General features: G+C 36.8%; 1 protein-coding gene across 2 annotated transcripts in view; it reads right to left on the bottom strand.

Annotated features, from left to right (window-relative positions):
- The window catches only part of RLF (RLF zinc finger), a 67,853-nt gene that overhangs the window by 17,794 nt on the left and 32,468 nt on the right, over window positions 1-17,591 (bottom strand). Inside the window, exons 5-6 of one of the 2 annotated variants that reach the window (XM_074334481.1) lie at window positions 14,301-14,389; window positions 13,577-13,779 (exon numbers count right to left, since the gene is read on the bottom strand). In XM_074334481.1, coding sequence (XP_074190582.1) covers window positions 13,577-13,738 — 162 coding nt within the window. In that variant the 5' untranslated portion in view covers window positions 13,739-13,779; window positions 14,301-14,389. The remainder of the gene's footprint in view (window positions 1-13,576; window positions 13,780-14,300; window positions 14,390-17,591) is intronic. The other variant, XM_019737169.2, reaches the window with a different exon arrangement.

Genomic DNA, 17,591 nt, shown 5'->3' with positions numbered 1-17,591 from the left:
ATAATCAGAATAGTAACAAAATAAAAAAATAATCTCATGTCATTTTATTCCTACAGGGAAGCCCTTGCATTTTAAAAGGGTACATTTCAGAAATACACAGGCTTTCATCTTATGGAAACAAAATGTTAAGAAAAAAGAGACAAAAGTGAAGTAAATTAGAAATATACATTTTAAGTAAGAATTCATTATCCTAAAATGATAGGGGAGGAGGAAATGATATGAAAAACCTGGATTAATAGTTTATAAAGCATAGTTTTATTATTTCCATTTATTACCAATACTGTAGAGATGAACACTGTCTAACAGTTAGTGTAGAATAGGCCTAAACAGTCCCTCCTCTTGCCTGCTTAGCCAATTCTTCTCATTCGTCAACATCCAATTAAAACTCTCTTTTCATTATGAAGTATTCCTTCATAGGCTACTCTAGCATCTAGTGATCTCCTGCCCTGCTTTGAATTCACAGGATCTTGTTAACATTTTATTTTTTCTTCTACTTTGGGTCAACTTTTGAACTAGTGACTCATATCAGCCTTTATGATTTTACTTTTTAATGTGCTTTTACTTTGGCTCTCCAACTAGATTTTGATCTCCTTGTAAGAGCAGTCTTATAAATGATAACTAAAGTCCTCTGTGCACAAAATCCAATAAGAAGGAAAACAGCCATGTTAAAATGTACCTGTCTGTCAAAGCAGTGCTATTTACTAAGTACCTATACTGTGCTAAAGTACTGGGGATACAAGCCAGCCTGATTTTTGCCTTCATGGAACACGATCTAGTCAGGGATAATAAAAGAAGCAGGCAATTACTAAGAATTATAATGTATGTTAAATGCTACAATAGGGGAGTACAGAGTATTTTTCAAATACTTTTGGTAAGAAAAATCTAACCCAGATTTGGGGGATCAAAAACAACTTCCTGTATGAAGTCACAACTAAGATGAGAATTAAAGAATGTAGGAATAAGTCATGGAAAAGAGTTAAATAAGAAAATTGTTCCAGACAGGGAGAAAATGCATGCAAGGGCCTTAAAAGGGTCAGAGTGAGCATGGTATTGGAGGAATAGAAATAAATTATTTCAACTTAGGGTAGCCCTCTTAGTGCCTGCTTCAGGATCTTGGCATGATAAATAAGCGCTCGATTAACTTTTTTTAATTGAAGAGAATCTTAGTATTTTGCCTCCAAACATCTGCATTTTCTTGAATTTAAAGGAAAAAGAGATATGACAAAGAAATAAAAGTAAGTAACAGAAAAATCCAGGTAAATTAAAATGACATGCTTTTAACACCTCACTAATAATACAGTATGATTACACAGCTTGTCCTCAACCTTTTGCAATAAATAGCTTAAGGCCACACTAAAAGCCAAATATATGCCACAAAATACTTTCCAGCTAAAGTAAATTAAAATGAAGGTCACTTACAAGCTTTAGAGAATTTCAATGATTATCTAGGAAAATAAATACCTTGTACCTAGAAAGGTATTGAAATAACTTTTTTGTTCTTAAATATGATTCCAATCTCTGGGGTTTACATTCTGTATCTATTAAGACAAGTAGGTCACATGTATCAAATAATTAAATCTTTGTTTACTATCCATCTTATCCACTACAAAATATATTCCATGACAGCAAAAGCTTGTTTCCCTACCACTGTATTTTCAGTGCCCATAACAGTGCCAGGCATATGGGGAACATCAATAAATATTTATTGAAATGAAAGGTTACAAGGTAAATAATGTAGCAGCCATAAAAAGGCAAGATGAGTAAGTGGGGCAGATTGAAGGAAGAATAACATGGAGTAGGGAAAGAAGGCTTCAAGCACAACAGCTCCTGGGTGGACCTCAGGGTCTAGATTCGTAGTGTGGGATGGCCCAAAGAAAGATGCCAGAACTAGCAAATTACTAAATGTGAGAGTAATCATGGCATACGAGGGAAAAGGTTATCTGATGTAAAGAGTGATATTTACCACTTAATTGGCACTTAGTGAATGAAAGGTTATGTGAATTAAATAAGGTTAGAGACTTAGGACAGAGATAAATTGCACACTGGAAGAGATCCTGAGTGAGGCCACGTTATAAAGCTGTGCAGTTTCATGCTATACAAAGTACCCAGCTAAGGTTAATGGGGTTGAAAATTCAGTCTGTCTGCCAAGTCCTAAGTTTGGGCATGGGGCTCTTCCTCTCAGAAGGCAGACCTGTGAAAGGCAGCAATGTAAAGGGGAGCATAGTGGAGTACTTTTTTACTGACTTCCATTGAAGTACCATACAGTGTAATGTCTATTTATTGTATTTCTCCTGATTATAAAAATGTTTATAATAGAAAACCTGAAAAATAATAGAGAATAAAAATTATCCTTAGAACTTTCAACTCCATAACTAATGTTAACAATGTCCAGTATTTTGTCTATATACACTAACTGCACAGCATGAATTCAATATATGACTACTGAAAATATGTACCTATCTTAAAGTGTGGGATTGTGCTGGTTGTATATTCCTTCTTTTATCATAACATTCTGTTGTTACTTAAGTAAAAATTTTTATCAGCCCACAAGATAGACAGGAGACTGAGAGGCAGAGAGAGAAATAAGGAGATGTGAAGACATAAAGGCAATTGAAAAGTAATAACAATAGTGATGATAATATTTCTAACTATATGCCAGGCTCTGTTCTACAAGTTTACATAAACTAAATTATTATGTTTTCACAACAACCCAACAATATAGGGATAGTACTGTTATCCCCATTTACAGATTATAAAACTTAAAGCACAGAGAGGTTAAGTAATTTGTCAAAAGTTATACAGATAGTAAGAGGACCAGGATCTACCCCAGTCTGGCTTGACTCCATACTCTTAGCCAATATGCTAAATTGAGATGTTTTAGACAATCCATTATGACTGAATTGAAAGACAACAAACAGTATAGCCCTGGTTTTCCCCCAACTATGTGCTCTTTGAAGACAAGGAATACGCTGTTTTATTTCTAAGCGCAGTAAACGAACATTTACTGAATTGAAATGAATGGACTGTGAGCAGGACCAGTGAAGAACTTAGAAGCATCTGAAAGACTATTCAGTATTCAGAATCATTCATTCCACACCATATTCTCACCTTGAGCTTCTCCTAAATCCTTATCAAAATCTACTTCATAACAAAATCTGAAATGGCTACATATTGTATGATTCTTACTGTATGACAGTAAAAAGAGATTTCCATGGGTTTAGGGAAGAGAGAGGGAATGATGAATAGGCAGAGTACAGGAAATTTTTAAGGCAGTGACAATATTCTGTATAATACCGTGATAGTAGATATAAGCCATTTGAATGTTTGTCAAAACCCACAGAGTGTACACCACAAAGAGTGAATCCTAATATAAACTATAGATTTTAGCTAATAATAATGTACTGGTTCACCAGTTTTAAGAAATATAACACACTAATGGCAAGATGTTAATAGGTGAAACTGGGGATGGGGGTGGTATATATGGGAACTCTGCACTTTCCACTCAATTTTTCTGTAAACCTAAAACTGCTACAAAAAAAAAAAAATATTCATTTAAAAAAAAATCACTTGACCATTTAAAAACTGGATTTTCTTTTTCTTGTTAGCTTGAAAGAGTTCTTTATATATTCTGGATTCAAGTCCTTTATCAGCAATATGGTTTGCAAATTATTTTTTCCCATTCTGCGGATCAACTTATCACTTTTCTGAAGGTGTGCTTTGATGCACAGTTGGATGAAGTCCTATTTATTTTTTCTTTAGTTACTTGTGTTTTTGGTGTCAGATATACGAAACAATTGCCTAATCTGAGGTCTTAAAGGTTTATTGCTATATTCTCTCCTAAGCTGTTACAGTTTTAGCTATTATATTTAAGTCTATGATCCATTTGGAGTTAATATTTGCATATGGTCCAACTTCATGTTTGTGCAGGTGGATATTAGTTGTTCAAGTATCATTCATTGAAAAGACTGTGCTTTCCCCCATTTCACTGTCTTGGCATCTGTGTAGATAATCAACTGACTATAAGTATGAGGGCTTATTTCTGGACTCTTGATTCTAGTCCAGTGATCTTTTTGCCAGTACTGAACCACACTGTCTTGATTACTGTCATTTTACAGTGAACTTTGAAATTAGGAACCCATGTACAGTAGCACCAAAATGAATAGGTTTTTTTAGGAACAAATTTAAGTGCAAGACTTATACAGTGAAGACTGAAAAGTTAAAAGAAACTCTAGGGCTTGGTGGCTCAGGTGGTTGGAGCATCATGCTCCTAACGCTGAGGTCCCCGGTTCGATTCCCACATGGGTCAGTGAGCTGCGCCCTCTACAGCTAAGATTGTGAACAACAGCTCTCCCTGGAGCTGGGCTGCCTAGAGCAGAAGGTTGGTGTGAGTTGCCCTGGAGGCGCTGGACGGCAGCCATCGTGAGTGGCCCCACAGGAGTGAGAGCTGCCATGAACGGCACTGGCCCACTGCCTCAGCTGGGGGGAGCGCAAGGCTCATACCAGCATGGGCCAGGGAGCTGTGTCCTACACTAGACTGAGAAACAAGGGCTTGGAGTGCAGTGGGGAGGAGAGGCGGGAGAAAGGGGGGAAAGAAAATCAGAAGATTTAATATTATGACTCTGCACACTCCCCAAAACTGCAGATTCAATGGTATATTTGAATTATCTGTTCCCCTCTTCAATTCTTCAATTCTGTCAGCTCATATATTTTGGGATTCTGTTGCTTCTCAGATTGGATAATCTCAATTGACCTATTTCATTCAAATTTGCTGATTCTTCTGTAATTTCAAATCTGATGTTGAGCCCCTCTAACAAATTAATTTCAATTATTGTAACTTTCCACTCCAGAATCTCTACATGGTTGTTTTGTATAACTTCCATTTCTTTACTGCTAGTCTCAACTTATTGAGATTGTTCTCATACTTCCCTTTAACTCTTTAGACATGCTTCCATTGGTACTTTGACTACACAGTTGATCTTCATTATCTGCACATTCTATATTTACAAATTAGCTTACTTGCTAAAATCTCTTTTTGACCCCAAATTCAATACTCATGAGGTTTTCACAGTCATCCATGAACATGCACAGAGTGACAAAAAAATTGAGTCCCGTGGTGTGCATGTTTCCAACTAAGGTCAAACAAGGTGACGCTATTCCTGTTTTAGTTCTCATACTATAACAAGTGTCTTTTTCACGTTCTATTTAGTCCCATATTTTGCGTCTCTGTGCTTTTCACTGGAGAGTTCACTGTTTAAAACAGCCCCTAAGTGTAGTGCTGAAGTGCTGTCCAGTGTTCCTACGTGCAAGAGGCTGTGATGTGCCTTACAAAGAAAATGCATGTATTAAATAAGCTTCACTCGGGCGTGAGTTACAGTGCTGCTGGCTGTCAGTTCAATGTTAATGAATCAACAGTATATATTAAATACGGTTTCCTTAAACCGATACACACATAAAACAAGGTTACGTATTGGTCAGTTGACAAAAATATTGTGACAAGATGCTTGCAAAAATCTAACCTTGTATATATATCCTCATAGGAGCAATGGTTTCAGTATTTGCTAATTCAGAATTTGTAGTGACTATATAGAACATAACTACCATGAATGACAAGAATTGATTGTATTTGTAATAGGCAATTTAAAGTCCTTTGTCTATTAAGTACAATATCTGGGTGTCCTTAGAAATAGTTTCTATTGGCTGCCTTTTTACCCTATGTGTGGACTATCATGTTTCTTTAGGTAATATGTGGATATTTTAAATAATATATTGTGGCAACTCTGGAAATCTGATTCTCCCACTTCTTTAGGGTTTGTTATTGTTACTGTTTGTTTAGTGACTTTCCTGGAATAATTCTGTAGTCTGTACTCTGTCACATGTGGCTACTGTAGTCTTTGCTCAGTTTCCTTAATGGTCAGCTAGCTACATATTCAACATATTTGCTTAAATGCCTTAAACAAGTTAAGTCTGCTTTTGCCAAGAGGCTCTGTGTTTGTGTTGGGCATGCTTTCAATATTTCAGTAGGCAGTTTACAACTCTGCCTTGCCCTTTATTTCCTACTTGTGCAGAAAACCAAGGTAAGAAAGAGGTGAGGGATTAGGGCCTTCTCAGGTCATTCCTTGGCAGACACACAGCCCTGTACATGCGTTTTACTTTACAGAGTCCTAGGAATATGTCAGAGGTTTTCAAAGTCCCCTATGGACATCCCATATCCGTTTTTCTTTTTAATTTTTTAGCCAGTCTCTTGTTAGACTGACTGGTAATGCCTCCTCAGACAACTGTCATGTTAAACAATTACCACTGATTATTTCTGACAAATGTCATGGGGACAGAGCTTTTGGCAGAGTAAACTCTGAGTCAAATAAAGAGGTCCTGAGAATGAAGCTTTTTAGAAAGTTGCCAGATAGGTCAAATAGTTGCAATTCTCAGGGGATAAGCTTTTGCAGAATTCCAAAACCATTCTGCTTCCTCAGGTGGCTGCTAGGCTGCTGGTTTTCACAGCCACTGTAGTTTCAAGGCTGTTTTTAAGGTTACTGTGAAACTGAGGTGAGAGTGATGGGAAGTAGGGAAAGTTAAAATGCCACCAAGCTCACTGTTCTTATTGAAATTTATCTGTTTTTTTCTTGAATAAAACCTCCTAGGATTGTGGTAATTTCCAGAGTTCTGAAACAGTTAATCTCATCCACTCTTTGGTTTCAAATGCTGATGTCTTGAACTCTTAATTTTCAGCTCAGACCTCTCCCCTACGTCTCACATTGCCATTACTGTCTGCTGTTTCACTCCATTGTACTGTTCATCTGTATATCCCTAGTGCCTAGTCAAGTCCTCCAGTGAATATATGTTACATGACTGGAAGGCATGTCTGTATCATTTCTTACAATAACATGTGAATCTAAAATTATCTCAAAATAAAATGTTATTAAAAATGAAAAGAAAAAAGATCACCTTAGCTATTATAGAAAATGAGCCGTGGGAACAAGAATAATTGCAATTAGAAGACTTTCATAACAATCAAGCTAGCTACCTACCAATGGCATGACAGGCAACCAACTGAAATACGAGAAGGTGGGTAACAGAGGCACATTTGTCTTCCTAAGTTATTTTCATGCTTACGTTACCAAGGTAAACTAGTATTCTGGCCAGTGCTATTACTGGAATATTTTATCAATTAACTTTCTCTAGAATAATGGTTTTCAACCTAGAGTTTTCCTGATCCATACTGAGGTATAATGCAAATAATATGTTCCTAACAATAGATTTTAAAAACTGAAACTGGTAAATGTCTTTTCAAAAAGGAATCAAAGTGGATTTAAGGTTATCCATACAATGGATTCCTCTCACTTGCATCCTTGAGTAGAAGAAAGGTGGGAGTTACAATTAGCAAGCCTACGTTTCATGTAAACCTAGCTCTACCTTTAGGAGAATCATCCCTGTTAGGTTCATAGATATCACCTGGAAAAAAGGCTGTGCTTCTAAAAATTGGGCTTCTTTTAAACTTCAGCAATACCACAGACAAGCATTATGCTGAGTGGTCTCATGTAGATTTCTTAAAGAAATAAACCATCATTGATGCTTCTAATTAAACTCTATGATTGCTGTGTATCTGAGAGAAGCCTGAAACGTCCTACTGAATTTTTGAAAATGATGTGTCTGACTACTCGTAACTCTCCATAATGACCCCTCCAGTGTAATTATACAATACCCAAATATAACCCATGAAAGTGAGATTAGAAGTGAGATCCAGATACATACTCAGCCATGGGAAGATGTCTTTCAAAGCTATTTAAAAGAACTCTGCTTTAGGAGATAAATATTTAAATAGGCAAATCCTCAATTTCTTCACACAGCCTTTCTACCTTCAGTGTATTTCTTGAGTATACATCTCATCCCCCATATGATCATAAGGATTATAAATAAAATTATTCAAATTTTAATTTTAATTATATACTTTGTTATTATTCCTTGTTCCGGATCCATCTTAATCTTATTTCTTATTTAAGCTACACCTGGAATTTCTATGTTCTTGTTTACTCCCAAACTGAACTCCCAATGGGTCCTGTTTAAATGTATTTGCTGTTTATCATTTATACCTAGTGACTGTGTCAATTCCCAACAGTGTTAGACTAGTGAGTAAATTAGGTCCTGTTTGTCTTTTCCTTTCCTCATCGAAAGAAACAAGCCTCTTCTATTGTGTCTGCTAACCACATTAGACACTGAAGATGTAGTTCATTCAAGGATCAAGGTTGAAATGGACCCCTACCTTCACTGTCGCAAGAACTCGGCTGACAGATTTCTTGGTTCTTCATAACAGAAGTGCTTCATGTTTAAACATCATTATCCTTCATACTGTATGTGGAAAACTTGATCTTTGCAAAGATTTCCTCTTTCAGTAGTGAAAATAAATATAGGAAACATCCACTTGGGACAGTGGGCCATGGCCAAGTCTGTAACTTTCACTGAAATCTTTTCACATGCAAAATTAATAGCAATGCCATCTCATTCAATTCGAAATGAAGTATTTACAAATTAGAACTTGAGGATTCTATGGAGTTCTGAATTTTGGCTTTCAAGCTGACCTTCTCAATTAATCTTAATTGTATGTGTCTGGCTAAATCTTCCCCAGCAGAGGTTTCCCATTACACACACCTATTACTGTGATACCCACAGGTGCCAACATACAAGTACTTTTATTCCCAGCTGTTGCTCACGTTAATTTGACTCCTCTCCCGAACTCAGCTGAAGTAGATGGCTAAATGTGTAACTCTGCTACCTTAGAACACATGTTGATTTTAAATTAATGAACATCTAGTGATTCATTAGTACTTTTCCAAAGCAAATTTTAAAGATTCTCTTTAATTCTGTTGTCTCTTGCAAAAGAAAGCATCACTGGATGAGACTAATTATGATGGTACCAGTGTTCCTTTTAAAATAATTTTATGATGTGTGCTAAATGTTTTTGCATTGATCTATTTGACAAATTAATGCCAACCATTATAAAGTATTTTAAATCACACCTATACATAAATGTATAAATGTGAATGGAATGATATACCACCAAGATGTTTCCTATTAGAACTTGGCTCATCAATGCTTACCAACTGAAAATAAGTTGTACAGTGGAAAGAGCGCTGGCCAGGGAGTCAGGAGGTCTGTGTTCTGGCCTGGGCTTGGACGCTGTCATTAGCTTAATGCAGGTAAGGCCTTGGAAACAACTATCCGGACCTCAGTTATATCCTTGGTAAAACACAGAGGGTTAGGCTAAATTATATAAATAGTTGTAATACACTGGAAAATCTGATTCTTGCAAAGCAAGGGTCGGCAAACACTTTTTGTAAAGGGCCATATAGAAAATACTTTCAGCTTTGCAGGCCCAACGGTCTCTGTTATAGTTACTCAACTCTGCCACTGAAGAGCAAAAACAGCCACAGGCAATAAACAATGGGTGTGACCACGTTCCAGTAAAACTTTATTTACAAAAACAGGGACTTGGGTGGATTTGGCCCACAGGCCATAGTTTGTCAAACTCTCTATTTTTGTCCTGTCAGCAAGTCCTGTCCTTTCTCCTTCAACTAATAACTCCAATTTCTTTTCCTAACCTAATATATACTCTTTCTAAGCTTCCTAAAACAGTTTCAGTCATTTTACTTCCTACCTCCAAAACCTTCCTAAAACTGTTTCAGTCATTTTACTTCCTACCTTCAAAACCTTCCTAATGTCTACTGCATCAAATCTAAGCTCTAATGCACTGGATTTTCCAAGGCCTAACTTTCCTCCCCCAACAGGTCTTATTTCTCACAAGATCTCAATACCCACTCTGCCCCAGGCACAGTGTTCTCTAGTGGGTCCGTGCAAAGTACACATTCATTTCTGTACATCTACTACTACAGTCAGTTATCCCAAAACTATTCTCTCTACCCATCGAAACCCCACCATTATTTCCAGGTTCAACTCAAGGATCAATGTTTTATAAAGCCTTATATGCCAGTCTACAAAGATATTCTCTCTCTATGCATCTACTGAATTTAGGGGCAGTATCACATGGCTTAGTACTTATCTTCCTATAATTGTTTCTGGCAACCACACGAGGCCATACACACTCTTCTGTACTTGTCAATACTTAATACAATGTTAGAAACAAGGCAGATTTTAAATAAACAAAGGCTAAGACATTAAAGAAAAAGTTGTTATTGTTAGGATGAAGAGGAAAATCCAAAATCTAGCATTTTTGGTTCTTCTGAATTCTTTTGGCATATGTCAGGTGCTGAGAATAACCACTACTACTACATCTTACTCTGATTAAGTTTCCGAAACACAAAATATTGCAGCTGTTACTGAAGATAAGCAGTCTTCCATCTCTTTATCCTTCCCAACACTGCAAACACATATGCTTAGCATACAGGCTTGTCGTTAGTCCCTTAAGAGTGCCTACTATGTGGCTAGAATGTAGGGATATAGCAATTGAACAAACCTATGTCCCTGTCCTTACAGTTTTTTATCTAGTTGGAAGAAATAGAGAATAAGCAAATACGATTTCCAGTAGAAGCAGTAATACATACTATAAAGAAAAAATAGGTAGGTAAGAGGGCAAAGAGTGATGGGGCCATTTTAGATGGGTTTGTATATATTTATAATAATGATAGTAGATTTATTGAAGAAAAATAGGACAGTAGGGGGCTAGGGTATTATTTTAGACGGGACCATGAGGAAGGCCTTCTCTGATATGGCACCATTGAGGAAAGATGTGAATGGTATAAGGGAATGAGCGATCCAAATTATCTTGTGAAAGGGTATTCCAGACAGAAGAAACAGTAAGTACAAAGCTCTAAGGCAGGAATATGTTCAGCTTTTCAAAGAACAGCAAAGCCAAGATGGCTGGAGAGCAGTTGAAAATTAAGTTGTACAAGATACAGTAAAAGATGGTTGGAGAAGTAGCCAGGGGCCATGGCACACAGAATAAAGACTTCTAGATTTATTCTGAAAAAGATGGAAAGCTGTTGAATGGTCATGATCAAGGGAGTAGCATGGCCTGACTAACTAAGAGATTATTCTGGCTACTTTTGAGAAGAATAAAATGTAGGGGGCAAGAGTGAAAGCAAGTACACCAATTGAGGCTTCTGAATTCATCTTTGTGTCCCCAATGTGTAAGGCAGCACTTGGTATATAAACCCTTAGGTATATAACACCTTGGAGAATATTTATTATCCCGTATCTTTAATATAATATACCAAACTCAGGTTTGAATCTCACCATAACCACTTTAAGGTTTGTAACCATGAACATACTACTTAATCTCAGCCTCAGTTTCCTCACCAATACAATGGAGATACCTAAGAGTTGTGAGGATTAAATGTGACAATGATGTATATAAAGCACTTACTTAGCCTAATGCCTAACACATAGTAAGGACTCAAAAAAATGGTAGCTGGTTATTCACGACCAGCCCCCTCAGCTCAAACATTGAAAATACAATTGGAATGCAATTGACTTCATTCAGAAAAAAGTTCATAAAAAACAAAGCCCTAATACCAGGAATATCAGGAACTTAGTTACGGACATGTTAAGTTTGATACACTATTAGCCATACAAGCAGAAACATTAGTCAGTTAGGTATATAAGTCTGGAATTCAAAGGAAAGGTCTGGGCTGCAAATAAAACAATTGGGATTTACACCATAGTTTGTGTTTACAGTCACGAGTCTAGATGAGATCACTAAGGAAATAGATAGAAAAGAGAATACACTCAAAAACAGGATCCTAGAGTACCAGTAGAACTGAGAAAGAGAAACCAACCAGGTAGACAGAAAACCAAGAGAGTGTGCTAGAACCAAGTGAAAAAAACTGTTAAAATTTTATAAGACAAAGATGTCAGATTGAGTAAGATGAAAACTGAGAAATCTTCATTAGACTTAGTGATGTGTGGGTGAACTGGCGGGGGTGAACGCCATATTAGAATGTGTTCAAGGAGAAAAATGTTCAACAGTAAATTTAGACAATTCTTTCAAATTACCCTGAAGGGCCAGGAGAGAAATGGGGTGGTAATTGGAAGAGGAAGGAGAATCTAAAGATTTCTTTTTTAGAGATGGAAGAAATAACAACATAAATCCTGACAAGATAGTTACAGAAGAGGAGGAAATGGATGATGCAGTAGAGAAAAGGAGAATTGATATAGCATTATCCTTAAGGGGGCAAAAGCAGATGGGATCTGATACAGAAATCAAGGGGATTGGCCTAAGCTAGGAGAACAGATACAGTTTTCCTTAATTAACAGAAGAGAAGCTGTTATATGCATAGATGCAGGCAGGTGAATAGGTGTCATAGAAGAAGCTTATGGAAATTCTCTTCCAACTACCTGAATTTCCTTAGAGAACTAGGGAGAACGTTCATCAACAGAGAGTGAGATGGGACAGGAGGTATTATACAGTAACCTAAGAGAGTGGGAGAGTGAATGGACTAAAGAAATAGTGTGACTGATTTAAAGTAAAATCAGTTGGCAGAAAAGCACGTTTGGCTTCATTAGTGCAGGTAAAGATACACAGATGGTGAAAATTTCAGAATAATCAGGATACTCATTAGTCAAATAAGTACAATTAAGGGAGAGACCAGCAAAGGAATTGAGGGTGCCTGCAAGGGATTGATCACAATGACCGACTATGGAAAAGCAGAGTAAGAAGGGAAGTGGGAACATGAGGAGGATGAAGGAGAGTGAGAAAGTGACAGGATTAATAGATTGTTGGTCCTAGTGGTCTTTATATCAAAAGGAATGAGGTGGAAAGATAGAGAGTTGCATTTGAAGAGGAGGATGTTTATAGTTTAAATTGTCATACAAATTTAAGAATTACTACAGCATATACCCAGATTCTTGGGATTCCTACATTTAACAAGTTCAGTGTAGAGGTAAAATGAGAATCCATATGGAAGGTAAGAGAAGTAAAGGGAAGTGATGGAATACTACCTAGGAATTCTTCATTTTTCTCTGTATAATTTATCAAAAACTACTAGAGAAAACGAATTTCAACTTTTCTAAGGAAAACAGTGATTCAAAATTTAAAAAAAGAATGCAATCTGACTGATAAAATAGTTTAAGACTCAGTTAGTTTATTATTTTCCATGGCATCCAGTTTGTCCACTTATATCTCTGTTCAAAATGTACTCGTATCATGGATTCTAAAGTCCTACATGTCTCTGCTTACAGTTAAATGTATAAAGTCACTTAAGCTAAAGTTAAATGCCATTCTCTTTAGTTTATCCTTTGACACCAGTATTAATAAATTTCTGCATTTCCCCAACATAGAGAAATCATTACTTTAAAAAACAACTTACACATTTAAAGATTTCAAAGCAAACCATCACCCAACCATGAACATCCACCTGCACATTCTTTAATTATCTACTTTACAAATCTGCCTACAACGTAACTTTATATTAAATCTGTTGAACAGTTAAACATACAAAGAAAACAGCACTTTTCAGTAGCCTGAGAAAAAAAATCAGTTTTGGTTTTCATCCTGTCATGCAACATTTATCAAATTCTATTAAAGTTCATTGTGTGTCCTACAATAGCAGTTATTTGCTTTACTCACCTCCTTAATAGCATCTTCATTAGGGAGAATGGAACATAAACATGTGATATAGGCTTGCTGGAAAGACGACACATTTGAAATTTCTTTAGATTCTGCACATAGCTTTGACAAAGCAGTAGCCTGGGGGATGCAGTTAGATTTCAACAAATGTTTTATTCGCATTTGGAGAAAGAAAGGTCCTTCTTGTGCAATCAATTTATTGACTAGAAAAGAGGAAAAATAAAACAGTTTGATAACATATCACATAACAGGTTAAGATGAAAGTTGATATCTTTTATTGATGTTGGTTTTTTTTAGTGAATAAAAATTCAGTTGATATAACTAGGAAATTGATTCTGGTCTCAATAATACTCATCTAATAGAAAAGAGGGCAAAATAAACTAATTTTGCTAATGATTCCCACATTAGTTTTATCTGGAACACCAAATCTTTTAATAAAGCTACTAATATATTATCAAAATTAATTATCTGACCTTCTCCTTCCTTACCTTCTGATAAAGACAGTAAGGAATAGTGAAATGAACTATAAGCATAAGTGCAAGAAAAAGCAAGTAACCTATGTGATATTAATAACTATAACTTGAACCCTTTTAAGGTACCAAGCTTTAAGCTGAGTGTTCTTATATACCTCTCATTTATTCTTCACACCACCACCAAGGCAAGTATTGTCGTCCCCAGTTTAAGGTTAGGAAAAATTAATATTCAGAGAAATTAGGTAACTTGCCAAGGATTCCAAAGCCAGTGGTGCTCTTTCCTCTAAACCAGGCATTTCTCAAAGTGTGTTCCACCGACCAAAAGACCTGAGAGATAGTCCTAGAAAAAAAAAGGATTCCTTGGTCAAATCTCTGAACAGTCCTGCAATAAAGAAAACTGTTCACTTTTATTTAACCCAATTTTTCCCAAACTGATTTGACCAGAGAACCCTTTTACACATATTACTATTAGTATAATGTAAAATATATGTTACTGGTTCAGTACACACTTTGGAAAATGCTGCTTAGTACTGAATATTAAGTACCTGAGCACACTGATTTGCAGTGTTCTAGACAAGCCCTCAATTTTTGAATAGTAGTGTGACTCAACAAGTGTGTGGCATCATTTTACATAGTATTATTTAAAGAATAGAGGTGGGAACATTGCATGTCACGACAAGGGTGAACAATCAAACTGCTTTAGGTGGCTCATCTGAAATAGTGTTTCTCAAACTTGAAAGTGCCTTCTGAAATCACCTGGAGAATATTATTAAAATGCAGATTCTAATTCAGTAGTTCTGGGATGGGACTTTGGGACCTGAGATTTTGTTTTTCTAACGACCCTCTCAGGTGATACCCATGCTGCTATGTCTATAGGCCACATATGGAGTAGAAATAATTAATATTAATGATAAACCACTGGCTGGGTGTGTGCGTGAACATACACCCTGAACCGATCTTAACTGTGTATCAGAAGCAACTGTAGAGTTTTAAAAATTCTTTTAGGTAGTACCATATATGCACATGACCAAAACTCAACAGGCATACAAAGAGGTATAGTTAAAAGTTGTCTGGGGCCAGCCCGGTGGCTCAGGCGGTTAGAGCTCCATGCGCTTAACTCCAAAGGCTGCTGGTTCGATTCCCACATGGGCCAGTGGGCTCTCAACCACAAGGTTGCCGGTTCAATTCCTCGAGTCCCGCAAGGGATGGTGGGCTCCGCCCCCTGCAACTAAGATTGAACACAGCACCTTGAGCTGAGCTGCCGCTGAGCTCCCGGATGGCTCAGTTGGTTGGAGCGCATCCTCTCAACCACAAGGTTGCCGGTGGGATTCCCACAAGGGATGGTGGGCTGTGCCCCCTGCAACTAGCAACGGCAACTGGACCTGGAGCTGAGCTGCGCCCTCCACAACTAAGACTGAAAGGACAACAACTTGAAGCTGAACGGCACCCTCCACAACTAAGATTGAAAGGACAACAACTTGACTTGGAAAAAAGTCCCAGAAGTACACACTGTTCCCCAATAAAGTCCTGTTCCCCTTCCCCAATAAAATCTTTAAAAAAAAAAAAAAGTTGTCTCCCTTCTCCCAACTCCAGCCCCCCTACTCTCCCTCCCCAAGAACAATAATCATTTCCAATCTCTTGTTTATACTTCCAGAAATATTCCGAGTACAGAAAACATATTTTTCCCCATTTACTGTATCACACAGGTTATTCTATCATCATTGTACATTTACAGCTATCTCAATACTTTTAACAACTGAATAGTATTCTACTGTGTAGATGTACTAATTGATTTAACCAATCCCCTACTGATATACTTGCAAGTTGTTTCCAATAGTCAATAATGCTACAATTTACAGCCCTGTAAATAGGCTATTTCATACATGCATGACTGTATCTAGAGAAAAAAAATTCCTAGTAGTGAAACTGCTGCCAAAATGATCTCCAGAGGTTGTACCAATTTACACTCCCATCACTTTATAGGTGGAAGGTACCCATTTACTGTGGCACTTCAAAAATATCTGGATCCCAGAGCTCCAACTCTGGAGATTTTGATTTAGTAGGTGGAGCCTGGAACTGGGGTGGGGAGAGGGGTGCATGTGTGTTGGTTTTAAATTCCAAAGATACTCTAATATGTAGTCAAGGTCAAAAAGCAAGGGCAGAAAACAGATCACTTTTATTTGGACTTTTCCATTTTAGTCTGACAGGCACTAAATTCCACAAAATGAACTCATAATCATATCTCTCACTCCAATAGCTCTTCATTCCTTAATTCTATTTTCAGTAATGGTATTCTCTCAATAATACAGAAATGAAGTTTTGGATTAGTCTGCCTTGTCAACTCCTTTCCTCAAGGAAATCAACTTAGTTGTTGTGTCCTAGCAATTCTTTTTAAAACAGTCCAATTTAATTCCTCCATATTACTTCCTGCCACATCTGTTAGCCTTATATTCTGTTCTGCCTAATACCAGATTCTGCTCTATTTATCTGCCCTACCAGGTTGCAAGCATTTTCACAAATCCCCTACCTGTAAAAAGGAACATTACCTACACAACCCATCCCCTTCTAAATGCCCACAACATTTATTTGTTCATCACACTTAGTTTTTAAGTACAGTAATAAAGCCTTACAGTGTACAAATGTTAAGACCTCAGGTGTTGGAATCACCAGTTTGAGGCTGAATCATGACTCTGACACATACTAGCTGTGAGACCTTTGGACAAATTAATTGACCTCTCTGAACCTCAAGTTTCTCCATCTGTAAAAAAATCAGTAATATCCACCTCATAGGGATGAAAGAATCATAAATGAAACACTAGTGAGGCAGATATGACACTTAGCACAGGGCTAAGCACAGGGTAAATGCTCAATACCAGTTGCTATCATTTGTTTTTGACATCCCCCTTATTACACTATCGGAAATTTGTGCACAAATACCACGTCTTGTTAACTTTTGTATTCCCTATAACCCTAAGCACAATGTCTTTTATATTAGAAATGTTTAATAAAACCATGTATTTAGCAACTGAACAGTTATCACTCCTCAATCAAAAACCTTTCATATTTCCTCACCTGGACTTAAATTCTGCTCCCATAATTTTAACTATGTGGCCTAGGCATGTGCAATCTGATCTATGGATTAAATGAGGTATGGAAAGCACTCACAGCGCCCATCACGTAAGAGGCACTCTGTAAGACATAGCTATTATTTCTATGAGGTAAAACCATTTTACTCAATATATTAGAACCACAGTTCAACAGCTGTCAATTTTTAACACAAGAGATCAACCTTGCATTTTAAAAATCATTTTAACTTATGTTAACATCAATCTTAACTTTATTTTTTAAAAGGGAATCCATCCATACACTTCAATATTTAAAGTGTACACTGAGAAGTCTCATTCCCAATTGTGATCCTTTCTGTATTTTTTCCCAAACATGTTAATACAAAAATCTTTTTAATAATATATCCTCTCCTCCATCTAGATTCAACAACTGAATGGTTTTTGGCATATTTCTTTACCTAGTTTTTCTCTTTCTGA

This window comes from Rhinolophus sinicus, linkage group LG06, assembly GCF_036562045.2.
Source record: "Rhinolophus sinicus isolate RSC01 linkage group LG06, ASM3656204v1, whole genome shotgun sequence".
Classification (NCBI taxonomy): Eukaryota; Metazoa; Chordata; class Mammalia; order Chiroptera; family Rhinolophidae; genus Rhinolophus; species Rhinolophus sinicus.
The sequence above is the reverse complement of the archived record's forward strand: the minus strand, read 5'-3'. Positions and strand labels throughout refer to the sequence as shown.